The sequence below is a fragment of the Cavia porcellus genome, unplaced genomic scaffold (assembly GCF_034190915.1).
Source record: "Cavia porcellus strain 051 isolate PalLab524CR breed Dunkin Hartley unplaced genomic scaffold, mCavPor4.1 scaffold_6, whole genome shotgun sequence".
Lineage (NCBI taxonomy): Eukaryota > Metazoa > Chordata > Mammalia > Rodentia > Caviidae > Cavia > Cavia porcellus.
Genome location: NW_026947489.1, coordinates 56,404,362 through 56,425,497, shown reverse-complemented (window position 1 = coordinate 56,425,497; position 21,136 = coordinate 56,404,362). Strand labels below are relative to the sequence as shown.

The 21,136-nt window shown below is 57.0% G+C and overlaps 1 protein-coding gene across 1 annotated transcript in view; it reads right to left on the bottom strand.

Moving 5' to 3' along the window:
- Window positions 1-2,159: 2,159 nt before the first annotated feature.
- Window positions 2,160-21,136, bottom strand: part of Sspo (SCO-spondin) — a 47,096-nt gene continuing 28,119 nt past the window's right edge. Inside the window, exons 61-101 of the mRNA XM_063249737.1 lie at window positions 20,312-20,406; window positions 19,965-20,017; window positions 19,608-19,793; window positions 19,333-19,503; window positions 19,166-19,245; window positions 18,297-18,466; window positions 17,768-17,814; window positions 17,484-17,666; window positions 17,203-17,373; window positions 16,817-17,017; window positions 16,459-16,555; window positions 16,168-16,367; window positions 15,778-15,944; window positions 14,736-14,896; window positions 14,357-14,589; window positions 13,498-13,539; window positions 13,233-13,388; window positions 12,128-12,337; window positions 11,755-11,922; window positions 11,498-11,629; window positions 11,152-11,398; window positions 10,753-10,905; window positions 10,629-10,675; window positions 10,092-10,436; window positions 9,610-9,777; window positions 8,443-8,573; window positions 8,157-8,281; window positions 7,851-7,897; window positions 7,353-7,631; window positions 7,104-7,262; window positions 6,855-6,971; window positions 6,453-6,591; window positions 6,165-6,367; window positions 5,879-6,006; window positions 5,633-5,775; window positions 5,505-5,551; window positions 4,651-4,868; window positions 4,231-4,326; window positions 4,027-4,087; window positions 3,626-3,756; window positions 2,160-2,384 (exon numbers count right to left, since the gene is read on the bottom strand). Coding sequence (XP_063105807.1) covers window positions 2,175-2,384; window positions 3,626-3,756; window positions 4,027-4,087; window positions 4,231-4,326; window positions 4,651-4,868; window positions 5,505-5,551; window positions 5,633-5,775; window positions 5,879-6,006; window positions 6,165-6,367; window positions 6,453-6,591; window positions 6,855-6,971; window positions 7,104-7,262; window positions 7,353-7,631; window positions 7,851-7,897; window positions 8,157-8,281; window positions 8,443-8,573; window positions 9,610-9,777; window positions 10,092-10,436; window positions 10,629-10,675; window positions 10,753-10,905; window positions 11,152-11,398; window positions 11,498-11,629; window positions 11,755-11,922; window positions 12,128-12,337; window positions 13,233-13,388; window positions 13,498-13,539; window positions 14,357-14,589; window positions 14,736-14,896; window positions 15,778-15,944; window positions 16,168-16,367; window positions 16,459-16,555; window positions 16,817-17,017; window positions 17,203-17,373; window positions 17,484-17,666; window positions 17,768-17,814; window positions 18,297-18,466; window positions 19,166-19,245; window positions 19,333-19,503; window positions 19,608-19,793; window positions 19,965-20,017; window positions 20,312-20,406 — 6,117 coding nt within the window. The 3' untranslated portion in view covers window positions 2,160-2,174. The remainder of the gene's footprint in view (window positions 2,385-3,625; window positions 3,757-4,026; window positions 4,088-4,230; window positions 4,327-4,650; window positions 4,869-5,504; window positions 5,552-5,632; window positions 5,776-5,878; window positions 6,007-6,164; window positions 6,368-6,452; window positions 6,592-6,854; window positions 6,972-7,103; window positions 7,263-7,352; window positions 7,632-7,850; window positions 7,898-8,156; window positions 8,282-8,442; window positions 8,574-9,609; window positions 9,778-10,091; window positions 10,437-10,628; window positions 10,676-10,752; window positions 10,906-11,151; window positions 11,399-11,497; window positions 11,630-11,754; window positions 11,923-12,127; window positions 12,338-13,232; window positions 13,389-13,497; window positions 13,540-14,356; window positions 14,590-14,735; window positions 14,897-15,777; window positions 15,945-16,167; window positions 16,368-16,458; window positions 16,556-16,816; window positions 17,018-17,202; window positions 17,374-17,483; window positions 17,667-17,767; window positions 17,815-18,296; window positions 18,467-19,165; window positions 19,246-19,332; window positions 19,504-19,607; window positions 19,794-19,964; window positions 20,018-20,311; window positions 20,407-21,136) is intronic.

The following is a 21,136-nucleotide window of genomic DNA, read 5'->3' as shown; positions in this document are numbered from 1 at the left end:
GAAATAAAACTGATGCAGGTTAAATATCATATGGTGTCTCATATATGAGAAGCAAAGTGTAAATAAAGAGCAAAATAAAACATAAGCAGAAATGGAGATAATCCTTTTGCATACTGGAAGGTGATCTAGAGATGAAAATGGGAGGGAGGAAGAGCGTAGGGAAATTAAAAATGGTTAAGATGTGATATGCACACGTACCAACTCCCTATGATGAATGTATTCATTTATGTATCACAGACATAGTCATAAGAAGGAAATATAAATCAAAGTCTCAACAAGGTACCATTTTACACCCACTGAATGTTTTTTGTTTTGTTTTGGTTTGGTTTTTGGTACTGGAGATTGAACTCATGACCTCATACTTGCCAGGCAGGAGCTTGTGCCGCTGAGCTAAATCCCCAGCCCTGGTTTGTTTGTTTTTTTAAAGACAAAAACAGGTGTCGGAGAGGATGTGGAAAAATTGAAACCTTTGTAGTTAGTGAGAATGCAAAATGATACAACTGCTTTGGAAATTTCTTAAAAAGTTAAGCATAAACTTACTATAGGGCCTAGCAATTCTGTTCCGAGGTATAAAGTACCCTAAAGAAATGAAAATATGCATCCAGAGAAAGATCTGTACAAAAACATTTATAATAGCTTTATTCATAATAGACAAAAAAAAAGGAACTGGTCTGAGAATGGGCAGACAATGTACAGTACATATACACCACACTTTAGTATTTAGTAACAGAAAGGAACAAGCTAACATGTACTGTATATGAGTGAACCTCAAGATCATCATCTTAATTACATGAAATGCCCAAAAAAGGCAAATCTGCCGACATGGAAAGCTGCTTAGTGGTTGCTAGGGGCTGGAAATGGGAAAGGTTGGCTACACATGGGTGTGAAATGATTGAAATGTTCTAAAATTGAATTGTGGTGATGTGTGTGCAATTCTGTTTACTTTCTATAAAGGTCAGTGAAGTGTAAACAAAATCAGTTTATTTCTGAATATGTGAAGTATATGTCAGTAAGACTCTTGAACAAAGGAGAAGCGGGCCTCAGCCTGAGCATCTCTGAATGTCTCTATCACAGTGCAGACCACGTCCCTCTGGGTGATGAAATGCCCAGGACACTAGAGATGTCCAGCACAAGAAATCTTTAGATTTTACACTCAACCATGTCCGGATCCAGAAGAAGAAACCAAAGTTCAGTTATGGGAAGTGCCCAGCCCAGGTCCTCCAGCCGTGGGGGCCATGTGAATCCATAGTGGATCCCCACAGGTCCCCAGGGATAGAGTCCTTATAGTCCTGGCAGGGCCCTGGCCCACCCTTTATCCCTTTCTCTGCTGGGCCGCAGGACAGAGATTACACACGAAGTGGCTACAATCACTTTATTTGGGACATGCTAATACCAGGCATAGATTTCAAGTTGGGGACAGGTGAGTGAGTGGGTACTAAAGGACCTGATGGGAGTGAAGAGCCCTATGCTCACAGGACAGCAGTGGACACATCCCGCGGAGCCTGTCAGTGCTTTGAGAAATCAGCTCCTGGGGAACAAGTGAGGGGAAGAAGAGCTAGCAAGAGTGGTCCGGCCGGGCGGCGACAGAAGGTCTGCAGTCTGGGCGGCAGAGGAGGTGAGGCAGAGCTGCCCCAGGCGCCCAGCGCCAGCGTGAACTGTCCTGCCTTGCCCCATCTATGGCATCTGCACCTTCCTTTGGTCTCTCCCCCATCTGCTAAGCGAGGTGACCTCATCGGTTCTACACCAGGTACTTCACACTGTGCCTTCCTCACGTCCTTGTCCCAAGCTTGAGCAGAGATGCCAGCCATTAGGTCCCCGGAGCGAGGGTGGGGCTCAACAAGGAAACGGGTGAGTTGGATTTTTTTCTTTTTTTTTTTTTTTGAGTTGGCATTTGAACCAGATATATTCCAAACACCCAAGATTATTTATAATTGGAGAAGAAATAACGTTGAGGAGAACAGATCGGATAGAAAGAATTCAAGGAAGAACGTGGGCAGGGAGCTTTATGTGTTGTCTCACCCTTCAGAGCCAGTCCTGGCCCCAGAGTCCCGCCCAGCCCCCGCCCTGGCCCCGCCCCCACCCTGGGCCCTCCCAAGCCCCACTCCCCAGACCCAATCCCAGGCTTCGCCCACCCGGGTCCCGCCTTCCAGAAAGCCCCGCCTTCCCGTGCCTACTCAAGCCTTGCCCTCCATGTAGCCCGCCCCCGGGATCCCCCAGACCCACCCTGACCCACCCTGGCAAGCGCTGCACTGGCAGCTGTGGATCACCGGCAGCACTGCGGGCTCCGTGCGGCCATCGGGGCAGCGCAGGTGCAGGATCCTCACGGGGCTATCCGGGTCTAGGCGGTAGCTGCAGCAGTCGCACTGGCTCTGCAGGTACGGTTCCTGGGTGGGGGTGGGGGTGAACTGGGGAGGGGCCACGCGAAGTTTTGCCCCTTCTTTTGAGCGCACAGGACTAGATCCCAATGCTCCTGGCTAAGCAGCCTAGCTGGGCCAGGAAAGGAGATGTCACCACTGAGTCCCCTTCCCTGAAAACCCACCTTCTTTACTGTAGCCACCACCCATCTACCCATCTGAATGAATGCCCAGCAACCTGCAAGTTAAATGAAATGCAGGGCATGGGGACACCGCTTCCTCCTTGGGGTCTTACTAACTAGATAAAGGGATATTCATAATACACGAAACTGCGTATTATTATTATTATTATTATTATTATTATTATTTTTTTTTTTTTTTTTTTTTTGCAACTGCGGATAATTAAACCCTGCTGCACCGTTCTGGTCCTAAGTACAGTGTGCTCTCCTTCTGGGGCAAGCCCCTGGGGCCTGTGATTGAGTTTCTCTTGCAGGTCCCACAGAGCACTGGGTTTAATTTCATCTGTGGTCATATTTCTAATTCCCTCTTGAAACAGGTAATATAGTCACACGATGCCATTTACAAACTGTATACAAAAGTTATTTGCTTATATCTTCAACCTACTTTCCTTTCTCTGTTTTAAACATGGCCAGGGTGACTTGGGAAGGAATCCCCATGGGAGCAGCAGTGTGTTGAGGGTTGGAAGTGGCATCTCTGAACCCCATGGAGAAAACACCTTTCTCTTTCCAGGCCTGGAAAACTCAGGTGGGCTGAGGTGGAAGGAATGGTCCTCTGAGAGAGGAGCTCAGGGGCTGGGGCGGGAGCTCTATACAAGAAGATACTGGGAACACAAATCACAGCTCTTCAGGGTCAGGGCTAAAAGATTCGGGGGCCACTGAGACCCTATGAAGATCCTAAAAGAGGAGTGGGGCTCGGAATCTAGGAGAGCAAGCATGGAGACCCTTGGCCTCTGGACCTCTGGTTCGAGGGTACAGCTTGCTAGGAGCCATCCTGGTGCCCTCCTGCCCTTGGCATGGAGGCTCTGCCTTCACAGTTGGCCTCCTCCTCTGTGCCCTTCTCTGTGAGGTACACAGTGGCCTGGCAGCATGCTCTAGGAATGGTCAAGGCCACCGCAGGTACAAGGCTCTAACCATGCATAGCCCAGGCCCGACTGCTAGCCCTGTGGGAGTGGACTGTGTCCCACCTGTCCCCTGGGTTTTGTCCAGGTCCCAGGCTGGCCCTTGTGGGACTGTAAGAAGCCCCAGAGTCACCTCAGTCATGACGTTGGTGCTGGACTGGCAGTGCCCACTGCAGTAGCTCACTTGCACCTGGTCCAGGTGGCAGGGCCCCTTGGTGAGGTTTCGAAGCTCGGTGAGGTGCCGGCAGGAGGCTGGCTGTTTCTCTGTGGGGGTAGAGGTAGGTTCTATGGCAGGAGCTAGGGCAGGGAAAGGGGGAGGCTGTAACTGAACACAAACCAGGGATGGGGGGACATGTAGGGACAGAGCCCAGGATGCTGGAGCATGTGGTCTAGAGTGCCAGCTAGTACGATACAGCCCTGGGGTCTCCATGCCCATCCTCAGGTGGGTAGGTGTGGGGAGGGGGGGCATATGCCAGGCTTAAATGGTGGCTGGGGAGAAGTGTACAGACCAAGGCACCCAGATGACCTCCATACCGGGAGTCTCCTGCCGGCAAATGGGACAGCAGCTCGCTGGCTCCTGCACCAGCGCCTCACCCTGTGGAAGGGGCAGTCCCAGATCCAGTGAGGATGGCCCGGTCACCTCCAACCTCACACTGACTACGGACATCCTAAGACCAGCCTCTGAGGAAGACCCCAGCAAAGAGGCAGAGAGACACCCAAGCAGGTGACAGGGGTTACCTGAGCGCAGGTGAGGCGAGGGCAGAGTTGGGTACAAACACTTGTGCCTCCCAGGCAGCGACATCTGTCACAGCCCTCCTGCCATTCAGACCCGGGCTGGGGGTGGGGCAGGAGAGTCTTCTCTTGGTTTCTCATCATATTCCATGATAACGCCCCCACCCCAGCCCAGGAATACCTGGCTGGAGTGATGGATTAGGACTAGCATAGGCAACAGGAGTCTTAGGAGGGCCAAGGAAAGTTTGGGTAAGGGTAGGTATCCAACCCAAGGCTGGGCATGGTCCATGGGGTGGCCCAGTCCCATCCACTGCAGGAAAGCAGGAGTGTGTTGGGAGGGCAAGAGTGTCATAAAACAATTCAGGAGGTAGGGAGGTCTGGGATCATGAAGGAGTGGGTGACAACAGGAGGACATGGTAATCTCACCAAGTGGAGATGCCCAAGGTGCCAGCACTCGCAGCCGTCTGCGGGGACGCAGGGACCTGCTTGGCTGCGGAAGTATCCTTCCTGGCACACGCAGCCGGGGGCCTGCGCTACACTGCAGTTGCTCTGAGCTGCTATGGCATTTGTCTCCTGGCACGTCCACTCACAGGGCCCCTGCTCCCCTGGGGCCACCTGCTGCCACCTTTCCCCAGGGGGACACTCTGCAGGGAAGACAGTCTGCTCTACTCTTGGCTAGCCCTGGATCTTGCCTCTGTCCCTCACCCCATTGGGCATCCCTCACTCCCTCTTTCCCTTCCCACCCGCTGCATGCCTGTCCCCCACCTTCTCAAATAGCTATGCCAGGCCATGTCTCACCCCTGACCAATGCTGTGCCCCTAAACTCTGCCTTCTCAAGACCAATGTCACATCCCATGGGTGTGGTCTGTTTGTCAGACCGAGAGGTGATCTCTGGTCTCCACCCTTGCCCACCAGGCTGGGAGTGCTGAGGGGCTGGCTATGAATCCACAGAGCGCAGGGCCGAGCACAGGGCAAATGTCCCAGCCCTGGGCTATGCCAGGCTGGCTTCCCATTTCTGCTAATGCCTCTGGGCCTATTTCCTCCTTGGCAGGAGAGTCTTCCACCATCTGGCCTCCTACATTCTTTGCTAAGTGCATGAACCAAGAGCTCAAGGAGTACTGGGCAGAGAGCACTGTATCTCCAGGCAGCGAGGGGCCCTAGCGGGCAGAGGGAAGCTTCCTGAAAGAAGTAGCTTGACCTCGGTAGTAGGCAGAACCCTTCTCCCCCACCCAGGCCAGCCTGACCTTGGATTTGTTGGGGCACAGACAGCCACATCTCACCCGGGCAGTCAGCAAGGGAACAATTGAAGGTGCCACCTTGGCAGACACTAGGGAGACAGAAGAGCCACTCAGAGGCTTCCTGGGCCCTCCTGTTTCTCAGCAACCCTTCTCATCACCTGGGCACTCACCAGCGGGTGCAATTCTGGTGGAGCACAGTCCCTGGGGGCAGCTCCCGAACCAGCTCTTCATCAGTCAGGCTGAGGCCCCAGGGCAGGGAGCGCTGGGTACAGGGGCAGGCAGCAGGGGGCACACATGTGCCACTGTGCAGCAGCTGAGGCAGACAGACTCAGTTCTACTTGGGTCTTCATCTCTTGCCACCTCACCACCTGCCTGCTTCCCCCATGTAGGAGTTGGGACCCAACAGCAGTACCCACCTGCCCCTCAGGGCAGTCACATCCAGGCTGGCAGGGTTGCTGCACACAGACGGCACCAGGCTGCAGGTGCGAGCAGAGCCTTGGGCAGGAGGTGGCACAGGTGCTGAGCACCTGCCCAGGAAGACACTCTGGGAAGCAGAGATGGTGAGGTGGGAGCTGCCAGGGAAGTGCTGTCTCAGACTGCCCCTTCTTCTTGAGCCCTGTTCTGGCACTGGGGCACAACCTGGGTGCAGCGACAATGGAGACAAGGGTAGAGAGACCCCCTGCCTGGGCCCTGGACACACACCTGTGCAGGGCTGCAGGTTACACTCTTGCTGTTGCTCTGTGTCCTGTGCCTGGCATGGTGCTGCCCCGGGATGCTCCTTGCAGTTCCGATGGCGTTCTGAGATGCCCCCACCACAGACAGCTGAGCACCTGCTCCAGGCTGACCAAGGGCCCAGGAGAGGGCACTCAAGACGTGGGCACTCCAGGGACCCATTTACACAGGTGCTGTGGATGAAGGCATGCAGCTGGCCTCAGGCACCGGGTCAGGACGCCCATCACCCTGACACTGCCCATGGCCCAGGCCGCATACCAGTTGTGGCAGTCCAGCTGCACCACCTGAGCTGGGGTTAGCTCCCAGGAGGCATTGGCACTGGGGAGGCCACAGCGGCAGGAGGAGATGGGCACACAGTGCCCATCCTGTATCAGCTGGCCTGGGGGACAGCGGCAGCCTAGGGGCGGGAGAGAGAAGGACAAACAAGTTTTGGCACTCAGGCAAGACAGCCAGGGTGGGTCCTCTGTCAGCCAGAGCAGGTATAAAGCCTGGTCACAGTCTCTCCCCGTGCCTGTGCATGAGGTGCCACTTGTGTGAGCATCCCCCAGTAGTTCTTATGGCACCTATGAGCACCTGCCCTGACATGGCAGGTCCTCACACTGCCTCACAGAAGGCAGGGAAGCGGGCCCAAGTGTTCCCAGAATCCCCGGGCACAGCTACCTGGATGGCAGGGTCCCTGCAGACACTGTACGTGGTCCCAGAGGTCGGCACAGGTACGAGGGCACTGGTTGGCACAGTCAGGGGTGAGCACGGTGCCCCGGGTCTCACAGCTCTGTGCTGCAATCCAGAAGGGAGGAGTCTGTTGGGGACACTGTGGGTCCCAGGTGCCTTACCTGCCACTGCAACTCCCTTCGGGTGCCATTTTCAGTGTTCCAGTTCTAGACCTCATGGATGCTGGGATGTGTTTACCTGGGCAGGACTCCATATTGCAGCTCTCAGTCTGAGCCCATGGACCCCGGCAGGCTCTTGAAAGAGGGCTCCCTGCCTTTCTCCAGCGCAGCCGGAATCCCCCACTGCAGGGCACCAGGCAGGGGCTCCAGGGGCCCCAGGAACTCCACTGACATGGGTCTGGGTAAGACAAACCAGAAGTCAGTGCCAGGGCCCACCTGGCCACTCCCTCCCCTCTACTGCTGGTCCATCTGTGCCCCTCCTCATTACCAAGGCAGGCTTCAGGGTCAGGGCAGAGGCGTTGCTGGCTAAGGGGTGCAGTGCACAGGTGAGGGTCTCCAGCCCAGGGCCACCCTGTCTCAGGGTCCAGACAGAGGCGGTGGCGATACTGCTCTGAAGCCAGCAATGGGGCCGAGGTTGGAGAGAAGCCTGCTGTGTTCAGACGCCAGCGCTCCTCCAGAGCGGCCCTGGAGGCAGAGGCCAGGGTACTTCGGGGCAGGCAGGGTCCACAGGGTGACCACTCCGACCAGTCGCTCAGCGGCAGAAGACCTAAACGGCAGGGTGTTGGTGTCCTTTCCAGGGTCAGGCAGGAGGGACTGGGGGTTGTGACCAGGAAGGGCAAGAAGTAGGAAAGGCTGAGAGAAGTACGGGGGCAGCATAAGGTCTGCCTTATCTGGGGTTATCCGGGTTTCATCACTGAAAGTCGCTTGCCCTGGAAACCCACAGCTCTGAGTAGTGGGGACAGAAGTCATCCAAAGCCACAGTTACCTTTACATCCCTGGCTTGTGCATTGCAGCTCTCCATGTTGGCACTCACTGTGGGTAGGGAGGGCATCAGGGTGGGCTTTGGGAGAGACAAGACTCAGCCCAGAGCCAGCGAAGGGGCTTGGATAGCATAGCCTAAGCTCTGGGTATACTGGGGCAAGGTGAGGGAGCTGCAGGGTCACTGCCTACTGGTGGGGCTGGGTCCCAGGGGCTTAGTTTGGCCTTCTCTGCCTGGGTCAGGCTTCCCCCCACCCTGTAAGGGCTGACTTGCTCCCTGGCCTTCACCTCCCTCCCTTTCCCCACCACTCACCATTCCTTACAACCCAGCTGCAGATGTTCCCCAGGGCTCAAGGTCACCTCACCTCCCTCTCCTGAGGTGAGCCGGCAGTTACACTGCTCTGGGGGAACACAGCTACCTGCCTGCTCCAGCAGCCCCTGGGCAGAAGGAAGGATGGGTCAGGATTGTTTGGAGATCACTGCCACCCCAACATCTTACACCGTGCAGCAGTGCACATGTGTGATGCTGAATAGCCGGCCAGGCCAGCACCATCTGGGAGAGCACTTTTCCCTGAGAGTTCCCCCACTCCAGCTCTCACCTTGGGACAGTAGCAGCCAGGCTGGCAGGGTGGCAGGTCCTGGCAGAGCTGAAGGCTCTGGTGTGTGGCACAGAGCCCAGCACAGGCAGAGCCGCAGGCCTGGAACTCAAAGGGAGGCATGCAGCTGTCCTCTGGGGAAAGGAAGACAGGTTGGTGGGGGGATGGCCCCAATACCCCTGGCCAGAGACAGCACAAGTCTGCCCCTAGGGAATGCCCCTCACATGACATCCCCGGGGCACCCTCCTTAGTGTGCCCCCAGGAAGTGTTAGAACAGTTTGGGCCTCAGAGCGCCTGAAAACTGTGTAGAAGGGGGCACTTTGGGAATTAGCATCCTGGCAGGCATCGCAGGGACTGGCAGATAGGGGTACTGGAAAAGCCTTCCCCAAAGGGCCACTGATGGCCAGGTCCAGGGCTAGTGATGAGGTGTGATCAAAATATAAAATGAAAGCTTAAATTTAAATGCACAATAGAAGACACATTGCCATTGGTCCCCCCAAGGTCCCCTGCCCCCAATTTGAATACACTTGGCCCACTGTTTTTGCCACTTTCCGAAGCCCTTCTGTAAGTCCTCTTTGGTGAATGGCTTTCCTTGCACCTCTGATGGCCTGCACTGATTCAAAACATTTCCCTTTTGTGGGCATCATTTTGATTTTTAGGGAAGAGCCAGAAGTGCACGATGCCAGATCTGGCAAAGACCTGGATGAGGACATGCTGCCACGTTTTCACAAGCCTGCCTTTCTGTTGGATGGCGCTCAGGGCAACATTCACTGCATTTATGATCACACATAAAGACAGGAAGGCACTCCTCCAAAAGTGCTTCAGAAAATGGCAAGAGGATGGGATAAGCATGTTTGAGGTAAGGAGGAGGATTTTGAGGGGAATGAAGGGCAATATATCTTTTACTGTAATATATTTTATAATTTAATATACCCTGTGTGTTTTGCTCAGCCCATCCAAGGGACAGAGCCACTGTGGAGCTGGCTGCTTCCACTTGGGTAAGTTGTGGTGAGCAGCCGAGAGGAGAGATGCTGGGGGACAGTAACTGGGCACAGAGGCAGGAACCAGGGCAGGCACAGGCCACCACCCTGAGGTCCTAGGGTTTGGGGTGTGCATGAAGGTACTGCTGCTGCCCTGACAGCTGCCTGGCTCCTGGCTCCTGGGCCTCACCTGAGCAGTTGCCAATGGAGCATGGCCGAAAGTGGCCATCCAGTCGTGTGCAGAGGGGTCCCTCAGTGGCCCGTCCAGATGCTGGTCCCTGGTGGCGGTAGCGCTGCTGCACAGGCACCTGGCAGGAGCAGCGTGTCCAGCTGCTCCAGCTACTCCACACACACTCCTCTGGGGACAAGGTGGGGACATCAGTGGGGCTTCTTAGGATCCCCCCAGCCTTTGCCCTGCACCCTCCCCTCTCATCCCTGCCCTAGCCAAGACCTTGCACAGGAGAAAGGAGAAAGGAAACCTAGGGTTCAGAAAGGCTGTGTTAGGTAGACACCCCTGACCTAGCAAGAAGGTCAGGCCTCTGAAAGAAAGAGGTGACAGGAGGAGCGGGACAAAGCAGAGTGTCAGGGACAGAAGAAGCCTGGGGCAAACATTAATCTGTGGCCCAATATAGGGAAGTAGGGGAGGAGACTTTGCCTCCCAGGCAGGCTTACCCAGGCAGGGCCCCGGGTAGCAGGCCTGGGTCTCCAGGTGTGTGACTGTGCCGTTGCACATGGAGTCAGCCTTGGCCAGCAGGCAGGAGCAGGAGCCAGAGCGGGAGGTCAGGCCTGGGCCACAAGTATGAGAACAGGGCCCCCATGGGCCCCAGGAGCAGACGTCCAGCAACGGAAGACACGGCTGCTGCCCACAGTACTGGGTCTCAGTGTCAGAGCCCAAGCAGGGTGGCTCACTGCGCTGAGGGACTGACACCATGCAAGTCCGAGTGCGGACCTGGTGTCCACCTCCACAGGAGACAGGGCAGTCCGACCAAGGAGACCACAGTGTCCAGCCACTGGGCGCTGCTGGATGACACAGGTGAAGTTGGAATGGGATGGGTGGGCAGAAGGAAGACACAGAGGGTTGGGTCAGGACCTCCTTGCACGAGGATGGCAGCAGGTTGGTGAAAGGGGCAATACAAGACACAGGGTAGATGGCCTGTAATGTAGGGGCTAGCAGGGTGGACAGACGTCAGGGTCAGGAGGGAACCAGACCTGCACACTTGGTGGTGTCACAGATCACGCCTTCCGGAGTGCAGGAGCTGAGGGAGGAACCTGGATTCAGGGACCCGCTTTCTAGCCGGACAGTCTAGTCACCCCTTCCCTGCCTTGTACATACCACTGATGACACTCTCCCTGAAGCCAGCTGTCCCCTAGGCTTCGGGGGAGGGCACCCTGCAGGCACAAGGGTGGGCATGGTGGTTGTGGGCATGGCTGGCTCTGGGACTGCTCCTCTCGGCACTCTGGGGCCCATGAGCCCGATGTAGAGGACCTGGTAATGGAGCCAGGGAGGTGAGAAGCAGCCCAGGACCCGATTAGGCCTTATACCCCAGGGAGAAACTCAAGGTGTGCCTGGGCCACAAGGGTGGCTAAGGCAAAGCCTGTGACAAAGCTGGGCTGGGACACTGTCCAGCAGTGTCACTGGTAGAGCCAAGCCAGGACCGCTGTATCAGGGACATATACCAGGCAGAGGGGCCCCCAGTGGAGAGAGGATATCTTGCCTCACCCAGCCTCATACCGGAAGCGGCTTTGCTGTCCTCCCAGTCCACATGAATGGCTGCAGTGACTCCAGGCTGACCAGCGGCTCCAGGCACAGTGGGCAGGTGGTGGGCAGGGCAAGGCCGTGCAGGAGAGGCGCCCAGCCTGGCAGGAGCAGTTATTACAGGCATCTTGGTGCAGGCTTCCTGGGGCCCAGCTGCGGCCATCGGCATCTGTGCATTCGCAGTGCCTAAGTGGCACACAGCTGCCATCCTGCTCCAGGGACCCTGCAGCAATGTGGCTCTTGAAGACTGATGCTGGTGGCACTGGGACCACCTGCCATCCCACCGAACTCCCCATGACCTGGAAAGGCCTCTGGCACACACCCTCAGGACACCGACAGCCTCGCTGGCAGACCTGATGATCCTCACACACTACTCCATCCTGCAAGTCTGAGCAGCGGCGCGGGCAGTAGTTGGCACAGTTCACCAGCTCCATGCCTGCTGGGCAGTCCTCCTCTAAGTGGAGGAGGAGGTCTGGCATCAGATTCTGATGCCTACATCCAAGGCCCTCCATTTTCTCAACCAGTCAGGAAAGTAGCAGCCCTTCTCCCTCCACACCCCAGGTGTTGCCCATGTCTTACCACAGGGCAGGGCATTGCAGACCCGTGTGTGATGCCGCTCTCCGGCACAGGAGGCACCCCCATTTTTGGGTGGGGGGCTCAGGCAGCTCCGGGTCCTCAGAGATCGTCCCCCTCCACAGCTTCGGTCACACCAGGACCAGGGGCTCCAGCGTGACCAGCCCCCTGGCACTGTGTTGGAAAGAACAGCTCCATGGGATCGGCTCAGGAAGAGGATCTCACACAACTTGTGAGTCTCAGCCTGGGCCTGGCTGGAGAGATGGATGTGGCATCCTTGGGCAGGCAAGGTGCCTGGGAAGGAGTGGGTTGCTAGGCCTCCCAGGAGCAGCCTGGAGGAAGGGCTGAGGTGGAATCCAATGCTCCCTGTGTGCCTCACCTGGGCAAGCACGCAGGTTGCAGAAGCGGCGCTCCTGGTAGGCTGTAAGGATGTCTGGGCACCAGTGTCCACCAGGCCTGGGGGGATGGTACGCCCGCAGGCGACGCTGCTGGCCCACCCCACAGCTGCGGGAACACGGCTCCCACGGGCCCCAGGGGGTCCAGGAACAGTTCTCTGGCCCACAGCCAGGGCCAGAGCACAGGGACAGCTCTGCAGGACAAAGTGGAACTGGCGCTGGCACAATTGCCCCATCCTCTCCTCCCCCAGCCCTGCCTTCCTGCTCCAGCTGGGCCCACTTGCAGATCCTGGCTCCTGGTCCCGATCTGATACTGACAGCTGCATGTCTTTGGCCTCTGGTCTCAGTATCCCTTTTCCCCATGGCAGATAGCAATCCCTGACTCACAGGGTTGCTGGGGGCGGGGGGGGGGGGACGTTAGGCATAGACACAGCATGATCCCAAAATGCAGTGAATATTTAATTTTTAAGAAAATTACAGTAAAAGACACAATGCCATTAAGCCCCCTCAGAATATTTCCTCTCACTTTAAATGCATTTATCTGGCCGCTTTCTGAAGCAGGTCTGGAAGTCCTCTTTCATAAGTGTCTTTAGTTAGGATTTGGTTCCTGCTTCAAAGCCCTGAATCAGTTCAAAACTTTTCTCTTTTGTGGCCATTTGAACTCTGGGGAAGAGCCTCAAGTTGCACAGCACAAGATCTGTTGAATTAGTGGATGAGATACACCGTGATGTTTTTTGAGCTTGCCTTTGCGTTGGATGGCACTCGATAACAACATTCTCTGTATTGTTGATCACACCTCATAAAGACACTCACAAAAGAACTTCCAGAACTGCTTCAGAAAGTGGCAGGAATGATGGGATAAGAACACTCAAAGCAAGGGGGAGGATTTTGACGGGCATGAATGGCGAGAGTCTTTTACTGTGATTTGTTAATAAAATATTTTCTGTATATCGAGTTCACACCGTGTCTATGCATGAGGACCAAGTGATTTGCTGGGCCTTGGAGGTGCTCCCCATGGCCTGGAATTGGACACTGATTTGAGACCTGAAGTCATCTGTAGAAATCAAGTGGGCTGAGATGGGATGGTACCTGTGCAGGATGGCAGGTTGCAGGGACGCTCCTGTGCTGGCTCCCCAACAGTACAGTTAGCCAGGCAAGGGCGCAGGCGGCTGCGCCATGCAGGGTGAGCAGGGTCAGTGCAGCTGCGGGAGCAGGGGGACCATGGAGACCACAGACCCCAGCCACCTGGAGAGGGAGGGAGGAGGGGCAGAGGTGAAGCTGGGTTGGGGTTGGAGGAGGCTTTCCCTTCCCAAAGGGAGGCCATGTGGGAGAGGTGGGGGGGGTCTGAGGCTACCTGGAAGGGCTGTCACTGGCTCCATTATGGACCCTTCAGCTCCTGTGCCAAAAAAGACACAACTCAAGAATGCTCTCCAAAAAAAAAGGGGAGGGGCTGGGGATTTAGCTCAGCGGCATAAGCGCCTGCCTTGCAAGCAGGCAGTCGTGAGTTCAATCCCCGGTACCGATAAAAAGGAAAAAGACCAAAAAAAAAAAAAAATGCTGTCCAACCTGCAGGCACCTGGACCATGCCTAAGTCTGGCAGTCCAAACAACAGCCAGCTGCTGCTCTCCAGCCCAGCCTTCTCTCAGCTCCAAGGTCTCCTATGGAGACTACAGGACCAGCTCAGCACTCTCCAGCTGGGTCAAGGCCTCTGCTCAAGCCTTTTCTGCTCCCTGGCCTTCCTTCCCTTCTAATACTCTTCCCTCCAAACCTATCAGATTCCACCTCTTCCAGGAAGCCTCTCTAGCTTGTCCTTCTAGAATTTTCTCCCACCCTAATTTCTACAGCACATGTACCTTTCTCCAGGGCCCACCCCATGCTAAAATGGGTTATCTGAGTCGCAAGAGTAGGATCGGGGCTGGGTATTTAGCTCAGCGGCATAAGCGCCTGCTTTGCAAGCAGGCAGTCATGAGTTCGATCCCCAGTACTGATAAAAAAAAGACAAAAAAAAGGTAGGATCTTCGCCTTCCACCACAGCCTCATAGTGTGGTGCACCTGGCTGGCTCTCCAGAAGGGCTGGCTAAACATACTTGAATAGAAGTCAAGAGCTAGGGGGTGGCAGGGAGGAAGACCCAGAGTGGCCACAGCAATGGAGGGGCTGGGGCAGGCAGAACCAGATGAATCAGACCCTGTCACTACTGTCCTGCGTCCCTTACCAGGGCAGTCTGGGTTGTAGCAGTCCTCCAGGTCCTGTCTGGGCCCCAGGCAGTCCTGCCATCCAGGAGCAGGCGTGGGGTGCATGCACTGACGGATGCGGGTGCGGGTCCCCAGCTGACCACAGGAGTGGGAGCATGGGCCCCATGGGCCCCATGAGTCCCAGGCGCTGAAGCCACCCTCAACCTGGGAGCAGTTGTTTGGGGAGCAGGACAGCTTTCCATGCACACAGGAGCTGAGGAAAGAGTACAGACATGAGGGTTCAGCCAGGGAGGGCTGAGGAGGGCCTGAGCACAGGTCTGAGGGCCCCAGAAAGAGGGAAAGGACAGGCCCAGTCTCACTCTCATCCCAGCACAGACCCCACCCTGCACAGCCCCTCACCAGTTGCTGCAGCCGATTTGAAATGTCTGGCCTGGGTCCAACTCAACTCCAGGCCCAAAGTACTGACCCTCCTCTCCCAGAAAGGGTGGGGACATCCCAGACTCAGTGCTGGTGGCTCCCAGCTCGTGCAGCAGCGTGGCTGTCAGCACACAGGGGCACTCCTGGGAGGGGACAGTAAAATTATAACTTCGTGCCTGTGTGCAGTCTCGGAGACTCAGCAGGGGGAGGAAGGGCTCTGGGCCCCATGAGGGCAGTTGTGGCTATAAGTGGGTTGGTGGCCCTTTGATGGACATCAAGGCATCATGGATGCATGTGGACAGGGAGCTGGGCCTGAGGGATCACATGGCACAAGCAGGTGTCACCAGAGGCAACAGGGCTTGGCAGAAGCAGGAAGAGTTCAGCCAGGAAGTGGAGGAGTTGGGATGGCCAAGTTTAAGTCCAGCTCTGCCCATATCTGTGCGATTTTGCTGTCCCTTCCCCTCTCTGGGATCAGTGTCATCATCATCTAAGTCAAGAATGAGGGACCAAACAGTTGCTCAGGTCCATGTGGCTACAGCATTCTGGAGGCCACCAAGATAGGGACAGGGCTCCTTCATTGCCTGCTGGGCTCAGCAGGGCAGAGCTGGTACCTGCAGGCCACCTGCGCTTGCAGCAGGAAATAAGTTAGGGAGCTAGGGCCAGGCAGAGTGAGGTGAGGAGCTGCTTTCTCCACAAGGTATAGGAGAAATGAGAGAAGCAGAGAAGGCCTGCATGGCCTGCAGTGCAGGACAGGAAGTCAAGGCTGGGCTTGGGAACCCCAGTGGGGCAGGTATGGCTGCTGAGACAGCTGCATTTGAGGCACCACACAGGACCGGGGGCAAGCAAGCCCTTGTGGACATTGCTGGGCTGGGAGATGTGCTGGTGGGAGCCAGGCACTGTCAGGGCAGGGCAGGTAGCTCCCACTGTCCATCTGGCCCTCTGGTTTTCCGTGTCCAGTGGCCGCAAGTCCTCAGAGGGTGTGATGGGCTGCTGAGTGTGGGGCAGGGCATGGCTGAGTTCTGACCTGGACACAGGCTGCACGGTGCTGGAAGGTTCCCTCAGGACAGTGGCAGCCCTCTTCACAGCTGTTGGAGAAGCAGGCCACCTGCCCCATGATGTGGGCGCAGGAGAAGGGGCATCCATCACTGGGCTGGCATTCACGGTACAGACGGCCAGCTGGGCAGCCTGCCTCTAAGGCAATACCTGTGTCAGTGCTCGGCTCTTCCTGTCCCCTCTGTGAACACCTCCCTGGGCAGTGTCCTTCCTACAGGCTCTTCTGCATCTCCCATTGGTGAGAGAAGGGGCAGGGTGGCAGAAGGGAAGGAAAGGTCAAAAGGCACCCCTGAGTCAGGACCAAGGCCACCATGGGACTTGAAGCTTTGGCTATGTCCAGTACTGATGCTGGCAGTCTCACCTGTGCAGACCTGGGTGTGGCAGGTACGGCTCTGCCGGGCCAGTCCAGGGCAGGGGGGTCGGGGACAGAGCCGAGAGCGCAGCTGCTCCCCTTCCCCACAGGAAACGCTGCAGTCCTCCCAGGGGCCCCAGAACCCCCACACGCCAATGCCAGGGCAGCTGGGCACCTCCTGGCACTGTAAGATGCCCGCCACACAGGTGCTGGGGACAAGGGAGGGGACTTCAGAGATGCCCTGGCTTATTCTCAGGAGTGTGCTTCTGCCCGGCTCCATCCAAAATCCTGTTTGCTTACCAGTTGTCACACAGCCCAGTCACTACCTCCCCAGGTTCCAGACTCTCCCAAGAGCTGAGCCCAGACGCTGCTGACCGGCTGTGGTTCTCAGGGATCCCTGAAGGGTGCAGGAGTGAGGGCTGGGGAGCTCTGGACAGCTCAGCACCCCCATGAATCCCTCCCTCTCCCTGCACCCTAGCCTTCTTGCACTCCACCCCACAGGCTCGTGTCCTGCAGGCAGGACGTGGAAGGCTATTCCAACTTGGACTAGCCTGGGGTGTGAGGGAAAATGAGGGTAATGTAGGGGTTTGCAGGGGAGTGGGCATTGTAGAACAGGTACAGGGCCAGGCAGGGTGGCAAGGGCTGGAGAGGCACTGACCCATGGCTCCAGGCTGGTACTGGCAGCGGCAGTGGACTGGGAGCACACAGAGCCCGTCCTGGGTGAGCCGGCCCGGGGGACATCCGCAGCTGGGCTGGCACCCCGTGGGGCCAGTCTGGCACATACTGCCTGCGGACAGGTCCCGGCAGGAGTGGGGACAAGGGCGTCCACAGGGCAGAAGATCCTGGCCACCTCCACAGTCTGAGGCAGGAGGGAAGCAGGGAAGATGGGTGCAGGAGGCCTCCTGTGAGGCCCACTGCCCACGTGAAACCTGCCATCCTGCCATGGGGAATGACTTAACGGGAACAAGTGTACAGGGGTTGGAGGTCAGAGTCAGCGTCTCCCTAGATTTATGAGGCTCTTCCGGCTCCTCCAGAGGCTCCCACCTGTGCACTCTGTGGAATTGTCCCAACATGGACGACTCTGCTCATGGGCCCCAGCGCACGGTCTGCCTCCCTCAGAGCTGGGTGGCTGGGTGCACGTTCGCCTCCGATAGGACTGCCCCACACACACATCGCAGGAAGACCATGGTTCCCAAGGGCTCCAGGCTCCATCCACTGTCCAGGAAGACAGAAGCACATGTATCTTAGGAGCTCCAGGAACCCCAGGGAATCAGGGCTGGCACAGACACTGGGGAGCTGGCATAGGCCTTGAGTGGGCAGCTCACCTGGGCATGTGGTGGAGCTGGGGCAGGCCTCCCTCTGTCGCTGAGCCCCTGCCTCCCCAGGGCACAGAGCACCACCGTGCTGAGGAGCAGGGCAGGCACAGGCCCTGGAGCGGGTCCGCACCTGGCCCCTGCAGGGCTGGGAGCACGCTGTCCACTCTGACCACGGGCACCAGCTTCCGGGAACTGCAAGGGGAGTCCAGGTGCTGGGTAATCCTTTTCCCAGGCCTGGCCCCTCAGTGACCTTAGGGCCATTTCTCCTCCCCTCCCTGCTGGCAGGCTCGTACCTGGGCAGGGCAGGTCGGTACAGTTGAGCCTCCCCTCCAAGCAGGTGCTGGGCAACAGGTGCAGACACAGGAGAATGAAGCAGCAGCTCAGGGCCCCCAAGGTCCCCCTTGCAGCCTCCTGACTGCCTTTCTCTTCATCCCCACCAGCATCACAGTCTGTGCCTGTCCTCAGGCTCCAGCGCCCCCTAAGCCTGCTCCCTGCCTCACTCAACTGGCCCCATGGGGATGTCACGGCTGGTGTGACTGGTGTGAGGTCAGTGAGAGCAAATGCTGCCTTATCTGTGGCCCACCCAGCGAAGCACCACTCCTCCCAGGAGCACATGCTAGGCTCTCAGCAGACACATAGGGCTAGCTGCCTCGGTTTCCCCATTTATCAGACAGGGCTCATGGCGTCTGCCCTGTGTTTCTCAGGAGTGGTGGATTTCTAATATTTCCCTCATCTGAGACCTGGATCTCACAGGGATACACACCCAACAGGGCCACTCTCAGGGGATCCCTGCCTGCTGACACCAAGGTACAGCCCGCTCACCAGTGGTTGCAGCCATCAGGCCTGGCCAACTGGGCACCTGGACGGTGCCGCTCCCCAGTCAGCAGGTCCAGGCAGCCACAGTGACTGGGCTTCACACAGATGGTCCCATCAGCACTCAGCACCAGGCCCGGAGGGCAGTAGCAGCCTGGCTGACAGCGCCAAACACAGTGCTACAGGGACAGCGGGGGCGGGGGAGGGGTCTGGTCAGCACCAAGCAGTGCCTTTGGGGTGGAAGTCAGAGCTATATAGTCCTCTGGGGCATACAGAGGAAGGAGGCTAGAGAGGAGGAGGAGGGCAGCAAAGAGGGGAAAACTGTGACCTTCAGCTCAGAGGCTTCCATTTTAAACAGTTTATGCTTGAAGTTTTGTTAAGAAAAGGAGGAAGGGAGCCAGGCATGTGGTGCATGATTGAAATCCTTGTCACATTCAGAAGGCTGAGGCAGGAGGATCACCATGAGTTTGAGGCCAGCCTGGGGTACACAGGGAGTTTAAGACCAGCCTGAACTACATAGCAAGCCCGTATCTCAAAAAACAGAACAAAACAAAACGAAAAAGGCAGGAAAGGGAACAAGCCTTCTTCTTCTCCCCAGACTGTGGCATTGGGGACAGAGACCCACACAGTCAAGGTTTGTACACAGAAATGCTTATGGCATGTAGGGTGATGTAGTGGGGTTGTTTTCCCTTCCTATTTGTGCTATGTTTGGAATAAAAGTTTGACTTTGAGAAGAAGTGCCAGCCTGGCATGTGCTGATCATAGCTGAAGTCTGAGACTCATCTGCCCAGCAGGAGGACAGCCCAGTAGCCCAGCCACAGCCATGATGTGGCCCTTGGGTCAGGGACCAGGCAGTGATGCTGAGGAACCCTACTCACCGTGAGGTCATCGCAGGAGTGGGGGCAGGGAGGGCCACAGGAGCTGTACTCAGTCCCTTCGATGGCTGTGCAGTTGGTCACTGGGAAGGGCACCAGATGGGCTGAGCCCAGTGCTGCTCCCCTACCTTCTCCTCTGCCCCTGGCCCCACCACATCCCTGGAAGGTACCTGGGCATGGCTGAGCCTGGCAGGTTTCCCCCTGCGCCTGAGGCCCCTCGCAGAAAAGTCCCAGGCCCTCAGGTGGCGGCTGGTCACAGGCTCGGGTCCGGCTGTGCAGGCCTCCTCCACAGCTCCGACTGCAGCTGGACCAGGGTCCCCAAGGCCCCCAACCCCCTTCTCCTGAATGACAACAAGAGAAGGCATATTGAAGGGCTTGGTAGGGCCCGGGGCCAGCTTGCAACACCTCCAGGGCATGTGTTGGTCCACGGGGCTGGGGCACTCACGATCACAGGCAGGCAAGAGGCACAGCTCCTCCTCGGCCTCTGGTCCTGGGCAGAGGGGTGTAGGGGCAGCTGAGAGGGGCGCCACGCTGGGGGTGCTGGGACAGAAGTGGTGCCGCTGGCGTCGGGCAGGGCCACAGGAGGCTGAGCATTCACTCCAGGGGGTCCAGGGTGACCATTTGGGCTGGCCTTGGAGTACACAGAGGAGAGAAGGTGAGGAGGTGAGGCGGGGTGACACGATGCACCATGCCCTCCTCCAGTCCACACTGTCCTGACAGCTGTCCTCCAGTCCCAGCTCTTGCTACCACTGACACTGCCAAAAGAGCGGGCAGGGCCGGTCACAGAGGGGACCTTTCTTACCCTCCTCACAAGGCCTGGCTGTGCAGTTGGTGATGACCCCAGAGACACAGGAGCTGTGAAGGCAATGGCAGAGGACTGTGTAGTCTCCCCTGGACCCTCCATCCAAGCCCTAGCTCCAGGACAGGTCTCACCAGCGTCTTTGCAGAGGCAGCCAATTAAAGAGTGGTCACTGAGGGTGGCCCTAACCAAAACTAACACAGACAGGAAGTGAGGCCAGGGATTGAGAGGGTGTGGGCAGGTTCTGCCTTGGAGGGCTGGATGCCTCTTCTGCCACTGAGGAGGCACAGAAGCTCAGCAGGAGCCTCCAGAGTCACCAGGCCTCAATCACTGCTGGACAGGAGTCTCACCAGTTTTCACATGGACTCAGCACAGCACTGTCTGGAGGGTGAAGGCGGCCCCTGTGGGTACAGGGGCAGTCCTGGGCGGGCACACACACACTGTTCTGGAACAGAAAGCTGCCTGTCATCTCTAGTTCCAGTCCCACTCCTCCCAGCCAAAGCCGCACCCAGCCCTGAGGCCCTTCACACCCCACCCCTCCACAAACAGCTCTCCCCAGCCCTCTCCTGCAAGGCGAATGCAGACCCTCAGCTGCGGGGGTATAGGGGGAGGATGCTCCCCAATTTCTGTAAGTAAAGGACCACTTTCTATACCAGAACATAAGACTGAACACCTAAACTGCCAAATGCCCTTAAAATTACTTAAGAAAATATGAAATGTGCAAATTTTTATTGGCATATTGGTGGCACAGACATGTGCCACCACATCCAGTTATAATATGTAATTTGAACAGTTGTGGTGACCCCACCCCCAATCATCATCAACAGAAGAATGGAGAAAGTGATGTAAGCAGGAAGTTTGGATAGAGACCGCTGAAATTTAACCAAAGCAGTCATTGGGCAGCATGTGATTCAAACTCAAGTGTCTGGGTATTTCTTGGCTGGCCGACAGGCACTGCACCTGCCCCACCATCCTGACTCCAGTGAGTAGGACCATCACTGCCCTAGCTGGGATGTGAGAACCTCTACAGATGAGCCCGATTGGGAGGCAGACCTCACTACACCTGTCCCTTACCCCATCCTATGGTGTGGTACGGCAGCAGCCTGGAACCTTCTGTCCAGATCTCTCCACACTCATGGTACCCAGCCCTCCAACTGGAGTGGTACCTCCTGCTC